At 30.5% G+C, this 20,603-nt stretch overlaps 1 protein-coding gene across 1 annotated transcript; it reads right to left on the bottom strand.

Moving 5' to 3' along the window:
* Window positions 1-223: 223 nt before the first annotated feature.
* LOC143229003 (ras-related protein Rab-1A) lies at window positions 224-20,002 on the bottom strand. Its single transcript, XM_076460609.1, has 7 exons — window positions 19,780-20,002; window positions 12,785-12,857; window positions 5,695-5,742; window positions 4,488-4,535; window positions 4,026-4,121; window positions 2,084-2,215; window positions 224-1,734 (listed from the first exon to the last, which is right to left on the bottom strand). The coding sequence occupies exons 1-7, from the start codon at window positions 19,800-19,802 to the stop codon at window positions 1,534-1,536; spliced, it is 621 nt and encodes a 206-aa protein (XP_076316724.1). The 5' UTR covers window positions 19,803-20,002; the 3' UTR covers window positions 224-1,533.
* Between the last annotated feature and the right edge of the window lie 601 nt (window positions 20,003-20,603).

Here is a 20,603-nt window from a genome sequence, read left to right as displayed (position 1 = left end):
GAAACATTGAAACTTTGTATCTCAGAATGGCCAGTATGGATATTAACACTTATTGTTAAGTAGGGAACAATGTTTCAACCTTCCAAGGCCATCTTCAGGTTAATGTTCTGAGATGGATTTTTATTTCAAGCGAGTTTCTCATCATGAAGAACATTGAAACTTTTCACCATGTTCTGGTTATTTAACCTTTGTCATCAATATAATCAGACTTTATAACTACAAAAACCTGAAAAGAAGTATTTCTTTAATTGACAATAAAGCATTACAACACTACAAAAGCTTTTACAACAGTGGAAATTGAATTCAACTATACTGCACTGGTGGAATGGTACATGTAAAATGTTACCTCTTCAATCTACTAACATAAACCAGTAATCATAATTTTGAAGTTTTAACTGTAAAATCAAATTATGTATATTCTTGATATCATAAAATAGTATGTGCAGTGTTCCTACTTCATTACCACTCAAACAAAAACCACAATAACAAACATTTACTATAAAATTAATATATTACTGGGGTATTTGACATATGCAGAAATACCAGCTTTACATTACAAGAAAGGAGAGATTAACCACTGAAACTAGTTATCAGAACAACGAAAATACTCTATTAATTTCAACATTACAGTTCAAACACACATTCAAACTAAGATATCCCCCTGAACAAATGTTAGCCATTCTTAATTTTAAAAAACAACAACCAATAACTACTGTTTTGTATAAAGCAAAATCAACAGGCTATATAGACTGCAAACATTTGACCAGTTGGTTACATACATCATAAATAAAGAAATAGTTTACCAAGGCAAGATAAACAAGCAAACTTAAATTTAGGGCAACAGAGGCAAACTGATAAATGTATAAGTTATATTGATAAGAATGATTAAATTCACAAGTGAGAGTTTCTTTGCAAATTTTTTATCCAAGAAAAATAGTGAAATTTCTAGTAAAAATGCCCAATGACTTATGGTAGTAAACAGATACTGAATAGAATGGAAGGTTCATTGATAATTAGTAAATGAAGCTAATTCAATTGAAACCTAAGAGCTACTGATGCCTTCTTTCTCTCATATAAATATTTATCATGTCTAATAAATGATTTGTATTATCTAAATTATATTTATGTTAAATATCTGATCATTCATTCTGCTTTTGGAAAAAGAAAATTTTTTTAAATACCCAGTGTAGAAAAAACAAAATAAAATCAGTCAAAAAAGAGCATCTACATCAAATCACCTTCAAAAATAAACAATTTTTAATTCTTTAGTTTAAGAACTGAAAAGTAAATACAATGGTTTAAACAAGGGATAATAAATGTAAATTTAGCTTTGAATAAACAGGTTTTGTCCTTATAAATTATCCACTTTGTGTGGAAGAGAGAGAGTTTTGATGACAACTTTAATTTTTTATCAGTCAAAAGGTTTGTGGACAAAAGAATAAGTTGCCCAGATTCCTGTATGTTTACTAACTGTATATATAACATTTCCTCTGGGGAAGAAAAAAAAATTTATTACACTTTTTTTTTTGGTTTCTAACAGCAGCCAGAGCCTTGTGGCTTCACAGGGGTGCTGGGATTAATCTTATCTCCAGGTCGTATTGCATCTCCACCTGAAGTCATTGGTCCCATCCGATTTTTAATCTCGGCTGCCATAGTCATAAAAGCCTGCTCTACATTTGTTGCATTCTTTGCACTTGTTTCCAGGAAGGGGATGCCTAGCTGGTCTGCAAATTCCTGATAAGGGAGATGAAAGGAAATTTTAAAATACTTAAAATGATAAGGAAAAAACCAACAAATGAGTGGCCTAATTAATTAATTAACAAACTTATAGAATAAAATAAAAGTACTGTATATTTCACATCAGCCATTCATAGTCAGGTCATAAGCTTTTCCTAACCTACTAACTGATTAAAATGAAATATATAAGAAATCTCATTCAAACTTTAAAAAAATATATTTTTTTTACAAGTTAATACAATATGACTCTGAAAACAATAAATACACTTCTTTAAAGTATTTTGTTAGTATATAGAAAGTAACACTTTTTTAAAAGTTGATTTAATGGCACATTTTAGAAACAAACCTTTGCTGTGGTGTAATCCACAACTTTTTTTGTTGTCAGGTCACACTTGTTCCCGACCAAGAGTTTGTTTACATTCTCACAGGCATACCGATCAATCTCTTGAAGCCATTGTTTTACATTATTAAAGGATTCCTGGAAATGACACAGTGATCTTTTAAACATTCCTAAATAACAGCAACTAAAATCAAAATATTGGAACTTTGAGCTTACACTCTGAAACCAGTACGAGTTATCTCTCTACATATCATTTAGCTTTTCAGGCAAGATTAACACCAACAGCCTACTAAAAGGAAAATAATGTTTACTTCAGATTCAGTTGCATGAATTATTTATTCACACTAAAAAACTACTAGTTGATTTACCTCACATTTTCTGTAAATTAAAATCACAATCATGGACACTTTTGGGCAATAGCCAACAGGAATAAAGTCCTAAATCTATTCTATGAAGCCCCAGTTGTCTGAGTTGTTTGCAAGACTATAATACAAGAGCTGTATACATATTCGTGAGGATGAACTAAACATGTACCTCAAGACAACTGGTATGGGTATTAATACTTTTACTCAGAAAGCAGAGAATGTCGAAATGTTTTTTTCTCTGCTTTATTAGTAAAAGTGTTAATACCCATACTAACCATCCTGAGATACAGCTGTATACCTAATTAGATCCAGTCTCTAACTACAGATAATTAACAGCATCCACCACCCATTTCTGGATTATTCTTGTCTAACCAAATAGTGAGACTTGACTGTAATTTTATCGCATACTTACAGTTCCAAAGCATGGAGCACGTGTTAGCAGTAAAGGAACACAAACAACTAAGTCACATCTGGCCTAAACAACCTTGAACAAAATACTAGAAAACAATATACTTTGTTTTCTAACTTGTACATACTTGATTCTACAGTAAACACCTACATACAAGTTAATCAAGTATCTACAAGTATGTCAGAGTACACACCTTTTAAAAACAAGTCCTTAACGTTTAAAAATTTAAAAACTATTGGTCAATAAAAGTAATTGATTTCTCAGACTGAGATCCAGATCATTCTGATAGTTAGCAGTGTCTTAATTCAAAGAACAAAATGATTTTATTTTTATTTAGTTATACTTAAGTTCTCAAAAGTAGGTAGTATAGAGTAGTTTAGGTAACAAAAAACTTTTTTTTATCTGTAAGTTTAACTACTGTGATCAAATAATATAGTTGTGATACATGTAATACATTGTGTTAAAGTTGAATAAGAATGGTATAATCAGTGATTAAAATTCAGATAAATTTGACTACACTTACAAATGCAAAGACAAATATTAAAGAAACAATGACATGCATACAAAAACACACAATTTCTGACTTTTCAGCTCATTATTACATTACCTCAGTCATATTTTATGACTGAAGTTTGAAGATATTTTTTGAACTGAATTAGAATATTTATATTACTTAAAAGTAAAAGACTTATCTTTACAGTTTCTTAAAGTTGTTTGTGTAATTAGTAGCAGTTTTCTTTCATATATGTAATTAATATCAGGTCATAATTTCAATATTAAACAAATTTATCAACTTTGTTATCACACTGCTTCAATGTAAAAGATGAGCTAGATATGTAAACCTTGGGAACTTTAAATCATACGAATGTTTACCAGATTAACTATACATATCCTGTTAGAATAATACTTAGCTCCAAGTACCAGACAACACAAAAAGTTTAGAATTACAATAAATATTTTATAACTTGAAATCCTACTGGGACACTATTATTCAACTGCTATTCAAACTATGTTGTTCCAACAGTTTTCTTCAAAACAAATTACCAATTCACCTAGTTTTGCTCGCAAACTTGTATAATATTTTAGATATTTTTTTAAAACAAACTACTGACGAGTTCCTATAATGAACTAAGCTAAAAAGGTGAAGGTGTGGAACACATCAAGAATAACTTACCTGATCTGTGACATCATAAACAACAATAATTCCATGAGCTCCTCTATAGTAACTTGATGTGATAGTTCTGAATCGTTCCTGTCCTGCTGTGTCCCACTGAAACACAAGCCTTAGTTACTCAAAATTTATATTACAGTAAAGTGTTATCTAACATACCACATATTCTCAGAACACGAAATTTTCACTTTAAAGGTTACAGAACTTAGGCCTAACAAAAACTGAAAAAATAATATTCTGAATTGTGCTCATATATTACTTTTAAAATACTATGTAGAAGTGAAACCAAAACTATGGACTTATTCTAAATTTCTAACAAACTTTTGATGTAATGAGATAAAGATGGTTTCCTCATTATTTATCTAAAAATTGATGTTAAATATATTTCAGACAACGAAACTGCCATCTATACATTGAAATATCAAAAGGAAACAATGTCTTATAATATTTAAAACAATTACTCACGATTTGAAGTTTTATTGTCTTCCCATCTAATTCTATTGTTCTAATTTTCTGTGGTAATAAAGACAAATATGAGAATATTACAATGATATACTGAGAAATGCTATTTAAAATTTTGATCACAATGTTAACGTATACAAATTTCCAAAATGTAAATTCAAATAAAAGCCATTACACAAAAACTACAAAAAAACCAACTAAACACACATAGTCAGTCTTGTATGAAATTTAGTGTTTCAAACACCAAATCACAAAATCTCAAATGTACTGATCTTTATTACTTGTATCTGGAGATAAATTATTAAACAGTCTGAAAATCCAGACTTGATTTACTAATATTCTCTTAAAACTGGGAAAAAACAGGGTTCTTAGACTTTACAAAATAAAATTTCATCAGGACTTTCCAGAATTTTCTTAAGATTGTTGAATCCTGCAAATAGGAATAAACTTGCATTTTTCAGTTTATAAAATGTCTGCCAGCAAAAACTGCATATCTCTGATCTTGTGAGGCATGAAATTTACAATGTTAAGAAAATATAAAATGACTTTAAAAGCTAAGCATTTAAAAAAAATAAAGTTCATTATTTCATGTTTTTTTTATCAAAACTTTATGATCAATACTGAAAAGAAATAAGACATTTTCTAGCATTTACTGTACTGCTATCTTTTTAGAGCTAATTTACCATGACTTGGAGATTTCAAAGACCTGTGAACCACGAAAAGTTAATCTGAACATTATAATAACAGCCATTTTTGTTTCTTTTGTCAAAATTACCATACTTGATTTTAAAAACTAGGGAAACACTAACAATACAAGTAATGGCAATAATTGAGTAAACAACATTAAACATTATTTTAAAATCCTCCAGAAAAATGGATTTCCAGGTCACTGGTGCAAATACAACTAAATTGACTTCAATTACAAATCTGCACTTTAGGATGAAGTTTAGCCTAGGATATCAATACCACTTCAAATATTTTTATTTTTACTTGCTAAATAAATCACAATACAAATTTTTGTCAAAAAGCTATATCAAATTAAATAGAGATTAGTGTGTGTAGTCTTGATAAAAGCTGTCTGTGAATTCATTGAAAATGCTTCATTTTTATCATAACAGCTCTGTTTACTGTGTCCTGAGGTTTTACAAATTGTATATCTAATATCCAAATTTTTGACTTAGCCCCTAGAAAATATCCTAAAAGTACTTACAAAATCTACTCCAATTGTGCTGATGTAACTTTCTGTATAGGTGTCATCCTGTATAAAATAAAGGCACTAATCATTTATTGTTTATGAACAGAATGTGCAAAACACTGAAGACAAAATAAATGTTTTACAGACATGCACAGAACAAAGTAATAGGCAATGCACAATAAAAAAAAAAAGACTATGTTTAGTGTCTAATTAACTATAAAACATTTTTATACATTAATTTTACCATATTCTCTCCTTACAATGCAGCACATATTAAAAAATAAAACTGATAATATTAAAAGCATGTCCAAGAAATGGTAACAGAAAAGACCAATAGATGCAAAAGAAAATTTTATTAGCAGATGTTTCAATTTCTACTCTTCTTTGCAGATTACAGCTTTTAAAAAAAGGGTTATATTGGTAAGTGTAATAACTTCCAAGTACTTAAAAGCTTTGATTATGTTAACAATGAAGAATTACAAAAACTTACACATTTGGAACATGAAGGAAAATGCATGAACTGAAGCTAATAATCACTGCTGATAGTGAAAATAATTACACAGCTTATGCATTTGTTTACAAATAATGTATTTACAATATTATAATTCATATACAATTTGAATATCATGTGAAGTGCTTATGTTACTTTGGTACTGCTGTGCAGCAGTATTTAAAAGTCAATAAACTGGTTGTGATTCAGTCTCTTCAAATAGTAACAAAACTGAACACTTTACCCAGCTCGAAAAACATCTTAAGTTACCACAGACATCATACACCCAAGAGACTATTTGATCAAGGATGTCTCCTGTACACATGTTTTTTAAAAAAAGTAAAGACTCAAACACATGTTACTTTTAAGGAAATCACAAATTCCCCTTTTAAACTCTTGTAAAGTTTCAGCCTATACTAATGCTGATGGCTACTCATGCCATAAGCCAATTATCTTTATATATATAAAAGTGTCTTAACTGGAAAGTTAACATATTCCTATATTGAAAACATTTTCCAATAATACTTATCACCACTGACTATAATTATTTCTCGACATTGGCTTGGTATATCTAAGTACAGGTCTCGCATGTTTCAGTCTTTTATGCCCCACTTAAACACCCTTGGCAATAATCTAGTTTGCAAATCTCCTCACCCATATCAGTGCACTCTTTATCCTGGCACTGCATATAAGCACTTCACTTAAATAATGTAATCACATTTTTTGAGACTTACGTCATCTTAGTCACTAGCATAGACTCTTAATGGGGAGAAAGGGTGGAAGAGTGTCAGTGGAGGTAAGTGTTATTTGAAAGTACATTATCAATTTGGGAAAACATTAGCTTCCACAACATACTTATCTGCTGACAATATAGCTAGAATCCCACACTAGAATTTTTACAGGAAACATCTGCATAGGTCAAGGGCATATTGAGACAGTGGTGCATGAATGGGAGAACCACACTACATCCAGAACAGGTATACTCTTCACCTGGAGCACAGTTCTTGCATTAAGGGTGGAAAAAGTACAAGTGATTATCACTATAGGCCAACCCCAACAAGACAGCACAGATTCTACTACTCTGGGTTGAAATTACATGGTCTTTGGTGTCTATATCTCACATTGGTAGCTAGGGCAATTGGACTGCCATTTTAGATATAAATATATATGTGATTGGATCCAAAGCTGCAGCCATGGAGTGAAGCATCCCAAACCTCCTGAATTGCAATGAGAAAATAAGCAATACTTAAACACACAAACATTTTCTTCGACCTGAAAAAGTTTGAAAGACAACACACCAGAATTGGAATGCCAGGATTACGTATGCCTTACTCAACAAACTCATTCATCTGGAAATTATGAACATTCATTCTCACTCTCTTATTAAGTGGGCAAGGAACATTACACTTGCCTCCCAGAATTAAAGAAGATGTGGATTACATTGCTCTACCAAGGCACAAGAATAGGGACCACTATCCATTCAGAATTATGAGGAATTGTTGGACCTCTTCCATAAACAATATACTAAATTGACATTGATAAAAATGAAAGACAATGCACACCCCAACCAGATAGCATGGCACTAAATATGAAATAGTATGTTAAGCAGGCTATCATGGAGGTTAGCACTAACATTTGGAAAAAACATCTTTACCCTCTTCTCAGAGGGTGGGGGAATACATTCTAACACACTGGAGGAAAAGCCTGTCTACTACCACAGAAACTGGAAGTGGTAAGGATTCCCTAGCTCCAATCAATCCAATTATTAGCAGCAACAGGCAGAATCCCCTTTAGCTTTACTTATGATAGTCCATGATAATATGGTAATACCATCTGGTAAGTACCTAAATTGTCTTGTCGAACACCTCATTTCTACAGAGCCTGTTGCAATCAGTAATAAGAATAGTCAAATCAGTTGCTAGTGTGGAATTGGAATAATATAAGCACACCTATCTGGGCAACACTCACTGGAGTTAGATCTGATGAAATGAGGATGTAAGGAATCATGGGTGTGGGGGTGGAAGATAACAAACATACACCATCTTCCTCATAATCTAGCAGATGTTAAAATGGCCCTGGTGGGTAGTGGAAAACCATATGAAGAGAGGGAAAAAATCCTCCAAACACATCAACAACTCCAACCTATGCCAACAGTCACAAAACTACTTAAGGAAAAAGTGATACATGGTACATGAGAATAAAGGCTCAAATGGTTAATCATACAAGGCAAGTAATACTACCCTAATACTCTGGTCAATTAACCAAAAAAGCCATTTTAAAATCATGCTTGGTAGCACTAAAGAATCCAAAACCTTCTGTTGTTTAGAATAACTAAGAGTAGTTGAAAAAGTTATCTAACCTAAATGACAGGAGAAAAACTAGACCCAAGTGCAAACCAGGTCAAAATAAGATATGGTGGACATATTTGGTAAAGCAGGTACAAACTCCTTGTGATTCATGCTCCAGACAACATGGCAAATCCCAAAGAGGTTAGAAAAGCCTTGGTGTAGAATATTGGATTGAGGATGCCTTAATAAAGATAAGAATAAAGATGAGGAAGGTGTAGAGGTGGGCTTATATGAAGATACTATAGAAGAGGAAATCACAGTTAGGCCAGCCAATCTGGAGCTAGCAGAAACTCATAAACAGAGGATTGAAACATAGCCAGAACTCTAAGTAACATATGAACTGGGAAAAAGGCATAGATGTGCAATCCTTTCCAATCAGGAATGAATGTATTTATTACCCAAGCTTGAGGATGAGGTACTGGAAACTCCAAAGCTTGTAGTTGAGAGAATCAATGAGCAGCAAAAGTGATCACTGGATGCCTGAACCAAGAGCAAATCTATCAGAAAGCTTCATAATGGAGAATCCATTTGGTCAGGAAAAAGTGAGAGCTGAGTCTGACAATCTCTTAAGAAATCATCACTACAGAAAAATAGCAAGCTCAGAGGCTGATACAATTGGAAAAAGCCCAATAGAGAAAGAATCAAATTTTCAAAAACAACAGCCACAAGAATGCATGTCTCCATAACAGTAAATTGAAGAGTTTACTATGAGACTGATGAAATGTCTCATGAGGATATTTCCATGCAAAAGATCTAGACCACTAATATCTATTGGGCAGCAAGATCTAAATTGCTGATGTGGAACGAAGATATTTACTTCAGTTAATCCAGCTGATCCTCAGTAGACATTTACACACACACACACACACACACACACACACATATATATATATATATATATACACTAATGGCAGAGTCGATCCATTTGCCTCTTAGAAACTAGATGTTGTTCCTAATAAAAGAGAATGGAAAATCCAGTGAATTGAAGTTTTAGATCCATTAGTCACCCTCAGACTATTGATGGGATAGCATGCGTTATCATCACAACAAATCAGAAATTTGAGGGAAGCCCACAAATGCAGATATAGAACCATTTCTGTAAGTAAGAGCCTCACTGTCCATCCCATAGCCTGAAGCAAGATGGGAGGTGTCTGAGTCTGGCTTAAAACATGGTGAAAACTCGTACAACCCAGCAGAAGACATGGTGTTGATTTTAGACCAAAGGCTAGACCCCTGAACTGGAAAACCTGATCCCTGTACCTGAAATGTAACTAAAGGCAAAATGAATGCACTATGAAGATATGGAGAAATGCCTCAGTGAACTAAACCTGGTGAAGAATGCCAACAGGGGGTGAAAATGACATTTGAGGACCTGGAAGAATCAAAGTATTGGCTAAGGTAAAGAATGACAAACATCTACCAACTTCCTACTGTTCAAGGCATAAGAAAACAGGAATAACATCCTGAAAGAATGGGATCAACTGTCACTACTACCCCTGTGACCAATACCTCTGATAACAATGAAATGAAAATCCACAATCCCCTGCTCAGTTTGGGAGAATTGAATGAAAAATCACCTTCAATACCAGACCCAAAAGTACCCATGGATCTTCAAAGAAGGAATACCAGGTGTCTATTAACAGTTGTAATTCATTCTAACTCCCCACCACCATTTAGGCAAATGCCAATGCCACTGATGTTGGTTGGCCTTAATGGGGAAGTCTTGAAACTGATGTCTGAATCTAGTTATTTGCTAGAGCCAAAGAAAGTCTAGAAGTCAACAGCAATGAAAGGCAAACAGACATGAACTTCCAATACAAATGTCTTTAGAGCATCTGCAAACATCAAGAGATGAAAAAAGCCGTATGTAGCCCAGAAATTACAGCAGGTAAACAAATTCCCTTCACCAACATATTTCTGCACATGGAACAGAAGCAGTCAATCTATCCAAGATGGAAGTCATTAGAATAAGTGGAAATGTGATTTGCTCAAAGTGATCACATAAAACATCATGGAACCACACATACTGAATAAAAAAAAAAAAGTGTTTTTAATCTCTGGAATCAAAATACATGTCCACCAGGAGGTGAAAAGCCAAAACATGCAAACAGACAAGCAAAGGTACAAGATCTTTCTATCCTGTCAATTAGTTTCTTAACACAATAAAGAATTCACAGACATAGTAAAAACACTAGTCTCTTTGTATTTTAATACAATGTCAAACAATTTCCTTTGTGTTTAGTTCACATTTACATGTAATTAGGTGTCATCTTATTACAAGTCATTATATATTTTTGGTTTTGCAAGTTTTTATCATACTACAACATTTATGAAATACTATTAATGTTTGTTTTGTTTTGGCTCATCCCTAAATTCAAGGGTCAAAGAGTGAGTACCTCTTTTGATTAGCAATCAGTATGTCTATATATAAAACTTTAAATTCTACTAGATGCAGTATTAGCAACAGATTACTTTCTTGATGGCTAAACTAATTTATCTGCCATTTTTCCAAGATCCTTTTTTTTTTCAATTAACTATTCATTGAGTTCCCATCAATATTAGATAAATAATCCAAATACATTTAACTATAATTAATGGTCATTTGACAAATTATCCAAACAACTAACTGATCCACGTTATTCTATTGTATATTAGCATCTCCAATATAACTAGAAATACCAAAGAGGCTAACATGATATACAAACTTGACTAATTTTATCTTTTTCAAAATCTTTAATGTAACTTCGAAAAGCATTGGTCCAGATACTAACTCTGAAGTTGCTACATCTTTAACACTGGCCCAGTTTGGCTGGACTATATTTATGGATGAAACCATCACTAACAGTGAGGGTAGCCAGCTGATGAAGCAATACATTGTAAAATTGTAAGTAACATAAGAAGAGTATATAAAGTTAACTAAATTCATGACAGGTTTTATTTTGAGATCTTATTCAAGTGTGTAGCTTGCTTTGATCAGAAGTTAATACTAATAACAATGCTTTGCTTTCTCTTATCCACACACACACAAAATCAATTTTTTTAAAATAAAGTTTATTTCCTAAAGATCTGTACGTGGATTTAAAAAACCTTTATTGACTCAGTCTGAATTCAAAGCGATTTTCTTATGTCTGAATTAAGAACCAAAATTTTATTATCATACAATTTTACATTTCATTTGTATAACCTCTAAATACTTCCAAATGTATATCCAAAGTTTTTAAAATAAAACTATATTCTATTTATTTTTTCCACCTCAATACCAACTGCAGGAAATCAATAGCTCCTGATGAAGCCATAACAGAAAACTATTGAGAGCTAATAAAGTTACATTCTGGAGATATAAATCATTATTTTATTTATAATTATAAAAATGTCTTGTAATAAACTCCAGTTTGTGTTAAACAAAGTAAAAAGTAATTTAAATATTTTTTAAAAATCAGAACTCAGATAACAAAACTGAATTATAAACTATATTCTAATGCAAGCTTATTGATAACAAAGTTGTTGAAGTAAATTTTAAATGTTACTCTGTAAAAAGATCATAACATTTACACTTTGACACCTGTTAACATATGAATAATACATTTAAATATTCTTGCTGTTAGTTTTAACATCATATGCATGCTTTACATAAGCTCTCTTGGATTTCCCATTTTTCTTTTTCAAACTTATCCTTAGATATCCAACTATTCTGTAAATCATCAACCCTATTTGTCAGTTTAAACTTCTTAAATGCATTTTCATCAATGTTTTCACTTTCATATTTTAAATATACCAACCAAGTTTGAATTTTCCATGCTATCCTTTTCTTTTTACTAAAATGCCTTTCTTAGAATAAAATCTATTTAATTTTTAAAGAAATCTAAAATTTGTGACACAAACTTTTAATGTATTATTCAATTCGATGATGCTAATATTTTCAAGCTGAAAAATCATGCCCACTTTATAAATTACATTAGTTGTGAAAAGTGGTGAGTAATTCTCATGGTCTGCAATTAGGTTTACTAGAGAAACAACCGATCATTGTTAAGTTTGAATCTAAAAATGATTGAAAAATATCTTTAAGCAGTTATAAAAGTCATAATTCATGAGCTATGAGAAAGTCTAAATGAAATTCATATTCAATACTAACAAAACAAGATTATGAAATGCAAACAAGAAGAGATGCTTCTTTGAAAACAAATCTTTTCAGATGTCTGCAAAATATTACAAGTGAAAAAAACCACCAAAAGTTGTTTTAATGCTTAAAAAATAAAAGTATACTCACAGCAAACCTCAACAGTAAACATGACTTTCCAACACCAGAGTCACCAATCAGAAGCAGCTTGAACAGATAATCACTTAAACAAAGAATATTAAAAAAATGATTCAGTCAAACCTTTTATAATTTACACAAGTCATTGTTGAAACATACACTTTTAAAGGAAGAGCAAAGTGGGAAAGTTTCCTTTATCATTCAAGCAGTAAATACAAATTAATGTCTAACAGTTAACGAAATGTGGAAGTTCTTCAAGAGTTAAACAGACAAGATTTCTTCATTAAAAACAGTGAATCTTTCAAGACTAGAAATTACAAAATAAGAACTATTTTTCAAATCAAGAAAATTAATTAGGAGGAATCATCTTCAGCTAAGACAGAATTGATTTTTCTTTTAGACTGGATGATTGGCCATTGGAACAGGTTGCCTTTTCTTTAAGACTGGGTGATTGGCCATTGGAACAGGTTGCCTTCAGATGTTGGAATTTCAGTTAAATTAAGAAAGTTTAAGAAAAATGCTCAATAAATATTTGAATGGTAGTACCTGGCTTTGAGTTTTTAATGTTTTGTTTAACTTAACAGTAGATTGACTGAAAGATCCCCTGTTGTTCTTTAATGTTACATGAAAATTAATGAAGAGTTTTTAAAAATGTTGAAATAAAGATTCATACTTAGCTATTTGAGAATGGATATATATATCCAAAGTATACAGTATTATTAACTAAAAATACAGTTTAATATAAATCAATTAAAATTTACAATAAAGATTGAATCTGTTTAAACTAGTTTAGAAGCATCATGAGAAAATCCTGACATACAATGTACCAGCTTAAGACAGTATCACTATGCTCCATTTATTTCAACTTTATGAGAAATCAGGCTAATTCTAAATTAGCTAATTCTCTATTTTACTATTTTCTTATTATCCATAAGCATGATTACTTTGTCATGAAGCTGATTGTTTTACCATAAATATATTTTTAACATGTATCTTTTCTACCTTCATTTTTCTTTCTAAAATATATTGAAAACATTACATAAGCATAAATTTTATTTACAACTAAACTTGAGCTTCATGAATAAATAGTAAAAACTCATTTTAGTGATATTAGATGTGATAAAAAACAGCATATTTCTCTCTTCGAAATTACCTATTAACTGTCAATTAAGAGAACAATAAAAATATCACTTTCTCAGTAGAAAATGATGTATAACATACTAGTCTACATTATTCCTATTTTGTAGTAATGTCTTCCTTAAATTACTATTTTATCTACAATTTTTTTAAACATCATAACTTCAAATCTTGATATATAAAAAACACAACTTAATTTAAATCATTTAAGAGATACAATGTTAGCAAAGCCTGCTGTCTTAAAGCTTCAAATAAAATGAAAAACAATATTCTATTTAAAGTACATGCAGCATAAATAAAAGATAAAGTATTCAAAACCAAACAGCCATCTGTACACATATCACATGTAAAGTAAGAGTAACTAAAAATCCATCACTGCTTTATCAGCTATTTTAATGCTACTAAGGGAACTATTTTCAGCACATTACATGTGCTAGTCTAGAAGTAATAATAAAATAAAGACAAATATTATTAGTACTTGTATATTTATTACACAAAACATTTGTAATGTTACTCTATTTAACAAGTACACATTCAATATCACAATACCTTATAAATATATTACCATGAACTTTACATTTAAAGTTACATACTAACTGTGATATACAGAGTTGTTAATGGCAGATGTATGTAAAAAGAACTGGGACAATTTTTTTTGGCTATTAAGCACAAAGTTATACAGGAGGCTATCGATTCTGTATACACCACAGGTATTGAAAAACTCACTGTTTAGCATTATACGCCTTCAGATTTACTACTGAGCCATTAGGGCAACAAATGTTATTATGCACTTCACCCATTAACTTTTGTTTCTTTGTCATCCACATGAACGTTATCATGACAGGTCAAGGGTCACATGTGTGTTCTAGTGTTTGTTGACTTGTATTCAAAATTTTATTTGACTACTATTTTATAAACTTATGCCATTAAGTTTGGCATCGAAACATAGATAGGAATTCAAATTTCAATATCATACTATAAATTATTTAATTTCTTAATTTAAAAATCACATCCAAACATCAATTTTTGTGTGTCATGTGCTACGTTAAATAAGGTATATATGATGTCAAATTAAAGTTTTTACAATATTTAAAAGAATATAAAATAAAAACTTCCTATAGTTTCTACATGATAAGATATCACTAATTTACTGAACCATACACACTGAATCCTGCTTATCTTCTTTGATTTTTGGAAACAGTTCCTTATATACATTTTACACATGATAGAAATAACCAATTAAAAGCTGAGAATGTCCCACAAGTGGCTTTCCCAGCCATTTTAAAATATAACGGCAACATTTTTATCTTTTGAGACAAACCGTCATGCTGGTAGTCGAGTCTTTAGCCTATTTGAAATTTATTTTTTATCCATGTACTGCTCCATTACAAAACCTGATAAATTAAAATGGATATTTATGATATCAATATAGTAATTTATTATTTTTTGGTTATTCAAATGTATATATAAACTGGAAGAGAATAATTTCATTTCACATCCTCTACCTGCACATTTTTTTAAGGCTTAGCAACCTATGACAAACAGCAACTGAGTACAATTGGTTGTAACTAGAAGAGATCTGTTTCCTTTACTTTATTGTTCTATATTTTAAGAAAAATAAGTTTGAAAATCCCATTTACAAATAGTAATAATGTTTATACATAAATAATTGAAATTTGATCATACTTTACAAAGTAATAGTCCTCTTAAGTAGAGCCAAGGTCACTATGCAAAGACTAATGGTCAAGTTTTATATTCTTAGACACTGTAATATGAATGCACATGCATCTCATCATTACAACTTCTATATCAGCCATTAATGGTTGAAAGGTCATTATAATAAAAACAATGTTATGTACAATGTTATGACATTTAAGCTATTTTCATTAACCATTTGAGTTATCATCTGTAGTAATCATGGAAAGACAAAAGTGCAATTTATATTTATTTTCTTAAAAAAACATTTGATAATTATCTGGAGATTATAAAGATTTCACATGTGTAATTTAAAAATTGTTTCACTCATAAAAATATTTTAATTTTAAAATTAAAATTACTCTGCAAGTTACCCAGTCAACATTCTGAAAAACACTTAAGCAAAAATCTTTAAAATATATTAGTACATAATTTTAAAACCAGATATTATGTGTATAAAAGCCTTCTTTATAATGTTTAATAATAATTTATAACACTTTGTAAATAATGTACATTATCAAAACTCATAGTATGATTACTCTCAAGGATACCTTCATGGTTATGAGATGGGTGGATTCCACCAAACTCATAATAACATTTTCACAACAGACTAAGTAACCATTTTGTGCTTGTTATAGTTTTCATATACTTTTCATACAGGAGGCATAAATCTTCATGAAATTTGGTAAATTATTATTACATATAACAAGGTTTTCATACACAAAATACCAGATATTTAAACTAAGTTTTAAATTTAATTAAAGGTTTGCTCATGCATATTTTATTTTAGATTATGAACTACATGACATACAAGTAATTTTAATTTTAAGATTAAAAATACCTTTATGCATCAGAAGAGTGTAAAATTTATGAAATTTTATAACCTATTAACATCCAAGTTCTTTTTTAGAAAAACTTTATATTTTATCTTATTTTCTCTATCTTATATCTATACAGGTTTGGTTGAATTGACCAACCTTGTAACCGTCATAAAGTATTTGGAAATATGATTTAAGTTGTACTTTTCCAATCTACAGTTGTAACATAAAACTATAAATGTTTATTCCAAATAGCTAACATTTTGTAAAATTATTGATATTTATTATTTGTATTTTACTGACCCTTTAGCCATAATATTGGTGTTTACAAAGTTATCTGTTTTGACTTTGCTATAGAATTAGTAGCTTGTAAAAGAGTCATACTTATGGTTTTATAAGCCATATTTTCAATGTTCTAAGGCTCCTGGTGTGAAAAACCAATCAAAAGTAAAGAAAAAACATCAAGAGCTGCAAAATGGAATGGAAACACAAGACTAAGTAACCATAATCTAATCTAATAATGTTTCTTCTTCTGATTGAGAAAAATATACTCATAAATGAAAACTTTAAAATTCTTTGTCAGGAATATAAACACAGAAAAAAAGGAGGCTATTTCAACTGTGGCATTTGTAGATGCTGCTTACCTTTGGATTCATGCTCAAATTATGCAAATCATAGTAAATAGAAGTGAAGAAATGATGCTGAAAGTGGAGAAACAATAGTGATGAGAAGGACAAGTGACCTGAGAGGTCAAATTGAATTATATTAGAAGAAAGCAAGGTGGATGATATTGATTCTGAAGAAGATATAACACTGAAGCCTTTAAAAACATTACAGCTATATACAGCTCTATCTCTTTTCACACTTCATGGAATTTAAATATGAAAAACCATTCTGAATAGTAGAGTCAAGTAGGTTATTTCTACAAATAAGCACATTCTGGGACATAATATTTCCAAATTTGATGGAATGACTAGAGGGTTCAGTTTATCATGATCAGGGTATTAACTTAGATGTTTGCTAAAAGGTGCAAATGGTTAAATCAAACAAGTTTATACGAGTAATCTCAGAACATCTAAAAAGTTCATGATGTCAAGTATTGACAATCCACTAATATCTGTGTAAGGGTACCATGTTTACACATACAAGTAATCAGTGAATGACATGTTAGTTCAGTGAAATAAACAAAGTGGTAGAATCTAGAATCAAGTAGTTGCTAATTAAGAGAAAAATGAAGTTTATTATGAATTGAGGAATTCTGTTTAAACATTATTATTGTACAAGGCTTACAACAGTTTCAGTGTTTGTAAACTTGTGTCAAAGTGAACATAACCTGTAGTAAATGTTAGTGAAGAAATACATTTTCATCATTATATGGACTGCACTTTATTTTTTTTGGAAAATAATCCAGAAAAACATAGTTTTCAATACAAGTGTTAGATAAGCATTGCAGATTTAAGAATAGGCATAGTTGCTATTATTAACATTAGGAACGACCAAAGGAAAATGGATGAGTTCAGGGCTCTAAATGTTCTTTTCTCTCTAGGTAAGTGCAAAAAGTAATTGTATTGAAATCTAGAAAATTATCTGGATGGAATGTTAGGATAAAGTCCTTTTATTTCCTTCTGCAGAATTCTAAGAATACATGGACACAGTTCAAGGTTTGGAAAATTCAGCTTTAGTTTTTTTAATATGACTACTATTTTAAGAAATGCATTAACACCAATAACAACAGAGGCAAGCACCTTCAAAAAGGAAATCAATTTTTTTTCTAGGAACAAATTTTCAGGAACAGCCTTGAAGAACAATATAGCCCCCCTTTTCTATAACTTGTTATTTATTTTCTACATGAATATAATTTGAACAATGGATATGTATTTAAAAATGGAAGGGTAAAAATGTTTATAACACTAAAATTAGTTTGTATTTATCAGCTAATTTGGACATTTTTAGACTTATGTTGAAGTTCTATATAATTTAGTACTTTATCTCACTGAAATTTTCTACATTTCTTAGTTTTGAGCTTATAAATAGACAGCATAAAAGTATTTAATATTATATGAATGTATGAAATGGTTATGAATCCATAAATTCATATAATACCATTAATACTACTCTCTACCACGATAATATATGGAAACGCATGGTGATGCAAGACCTTTTGGCCCATTGTAAAAAGCATAGTATGGATATATACACACAAATAAAAGAAACTTATCTTTAAATTTCATAATACATGAGAGGTATTCAGAGTGATAATCCACAAAATATCTTAAACTGAAAGACAGTGAAAACTTTCTTTTTAATCATGTTTAAAGTTCTTACACACACAATTTTATTGAACTACAATTTTTGTTTGTTTGTTTGTTTAGATTTTCCACACCACTAGACAACTAATCTGCTTTAACATGTATTAACTCGTTAACATAGAGGACTTGTACTCTGAACTACAGTCTTTCACTTTTTGAAAATGTGGTTTAAAGTAATGTAGGCTTGTATCTATGATGTTTAAAGTAGATAGTTTTTTGGATCAAAAAAGTTCTAATAATTCACTTTAAATCAAGGTATGCAACATAAAATTATGTTTCAGCCTTCAAGCAAGCATAATATTCAGTGCTTGATCTACCACTTAAAATAGATTAAGTACTCAGATATTAGCTGTAGGTTTGCAAATGGTTAGTACACCTTGCAGTTTTCTTAATATATAAATAGTCAACTTAGAATGCTCAGTCATTTACAGTTACTTCCAGCTAATTTGAGTTTTAGCACATTTATTTTCTACATGAAACGTGTCAGTGGTACCTAATATATCTTTCACAACGTGAATATTTTAATTACATAAATTTATGGCTACGTTTTGTAGTGTTTGAGCTACATTAACGAATATAAACTTCCAAAACATGCCAACCCTTTTATATACCGGATTTACTGAATTTTCATTCTTAGGTTTTGTGGATGGTTATTAGCCTACTACTACTACTAACATAGTACCTAATACTACAGTAATCAGTTTGGTATAAACCTTCTAACAATGCTTCAATTTTCAAGTTAATAAAATGTTTTTGTTGAAAAAACGGTTTTAGAAATATTGCATCAGGCCTATTTCACTTTATTTTTTAACACTACAGGGTTAGGTTTCACTATTACACTAACACTATTATTATCATTGATATAACTTAAAATTAAATGTGCAGTTACTGAGTGAGAATGTAATTTTAGATCGTTATCTGCACAAGCCACACAGTGATTCAGCTTCGTCAAGAACTAAAACTTGTAAGGTATACATTATAAGTCACAGAAAACTACCATTGATGCTATACCAACGTTAGTACTAACCAGCGTAATAGGAGTACTTACTATTCGGGATTCATGGTGGACATATCTTTGAAATGAAACCTAGGTCACACGAAACAAAACAGTAAAACTAAATAACGTTAAATGTTCTTCTTATTAATATTAATATATTACAATATCTCCAAATTAAGGTTATGACGAGCCAAAATTCCAATGTGAGATTTTGGCTTGTTTAGCAATGACGTAATAGTCTCGTGACGTGTCACAATTGCAGCGCCACTTATAGGAAGCGAAAATTTTAAAACTGTGTTTGTTTTCATCTGAAACTAGAAAATGTAAAAAGGTAACTTTGCTAATAAGAGATGAAGACCTAATTTGAGCAACATGGGATAAATTTTCTTTCCAATGAAGTCCTTACACTCGAATTCTATAATATGGGCTTTCATAACTAGATTCAAAACAGTTATTTAAATTTTAACAGTTCTTTTTTAAGGAAGTACCCAAATACAATAGACATAGACAAAAGTTTTGCTTGTTACAGGTATTAATACAAAGTATATATATTACAATTCTCACCAACTCGTGCTTAATTTCACTTATTCTTTTGAGTAAACCAAAGTGTATATTACAATATAAAAATAATATTTAATTTTGACCAAGTCTACAAGTTACAAAATTTGAACAAGATGACCTATTTCGAATGTAATTATACAAACAAAACCAAACAAAAATAGTAGCTCTAGGCCACCCTCCATTGGCTTAGTGTTATGTCTAAGGATCTATAAGAACAGAACATAAATAGGCCATTGTGCTTTGTGCATATGATGAAATATTAATCTTGTTTAATTTCTATAAATTGATGGCCTGGCATGGCCAAGCGCGTAAGG

This window comes from Tachypleus tridentatus, chromosome 1 (genome assembly GCF_004210375.1).
Source record: "Tachypleus tridentatus isolate NWPU-2018 chromosome 1, ASM421037v1, whole genome shotgun sequence".
Taxonomy (NCBI): Eukaryota; Metazoa; Arthropoda; class Merostomata; order Xiphosura; family Limulidae; genus Tachypleus; species Tachypleus tridentatus.
This window is presented reverse-complemented; position numbering and strand designations above follow the sequence as displayed.

What these genes read in the sequence shown, in the direction of transcription:
- LOC143229003 (XM_076460609.1), bottom strand. Translation starts at nt 19,802, where the DNA reads ATGTCCACCATGAATCCCGAATA. An exon ending in TCCACCATGAATCCCGAATA is followed by an intron (nt 12,858 to 19,779) that starts GTAAGTACTCCT and finishes TCTTTGTTTAAG; the next exon opens with TGATTATCTGTTCAAGCTGC. An exon ending in AGACAATAAAACTTCAAATC is followed by an intron (nt 4,122 to 4,487) that starts GTGAGTAATTGT and finishes CTTGTGTTTCAG; the next exon opens with TGGGACACAGCAGGACAGGA.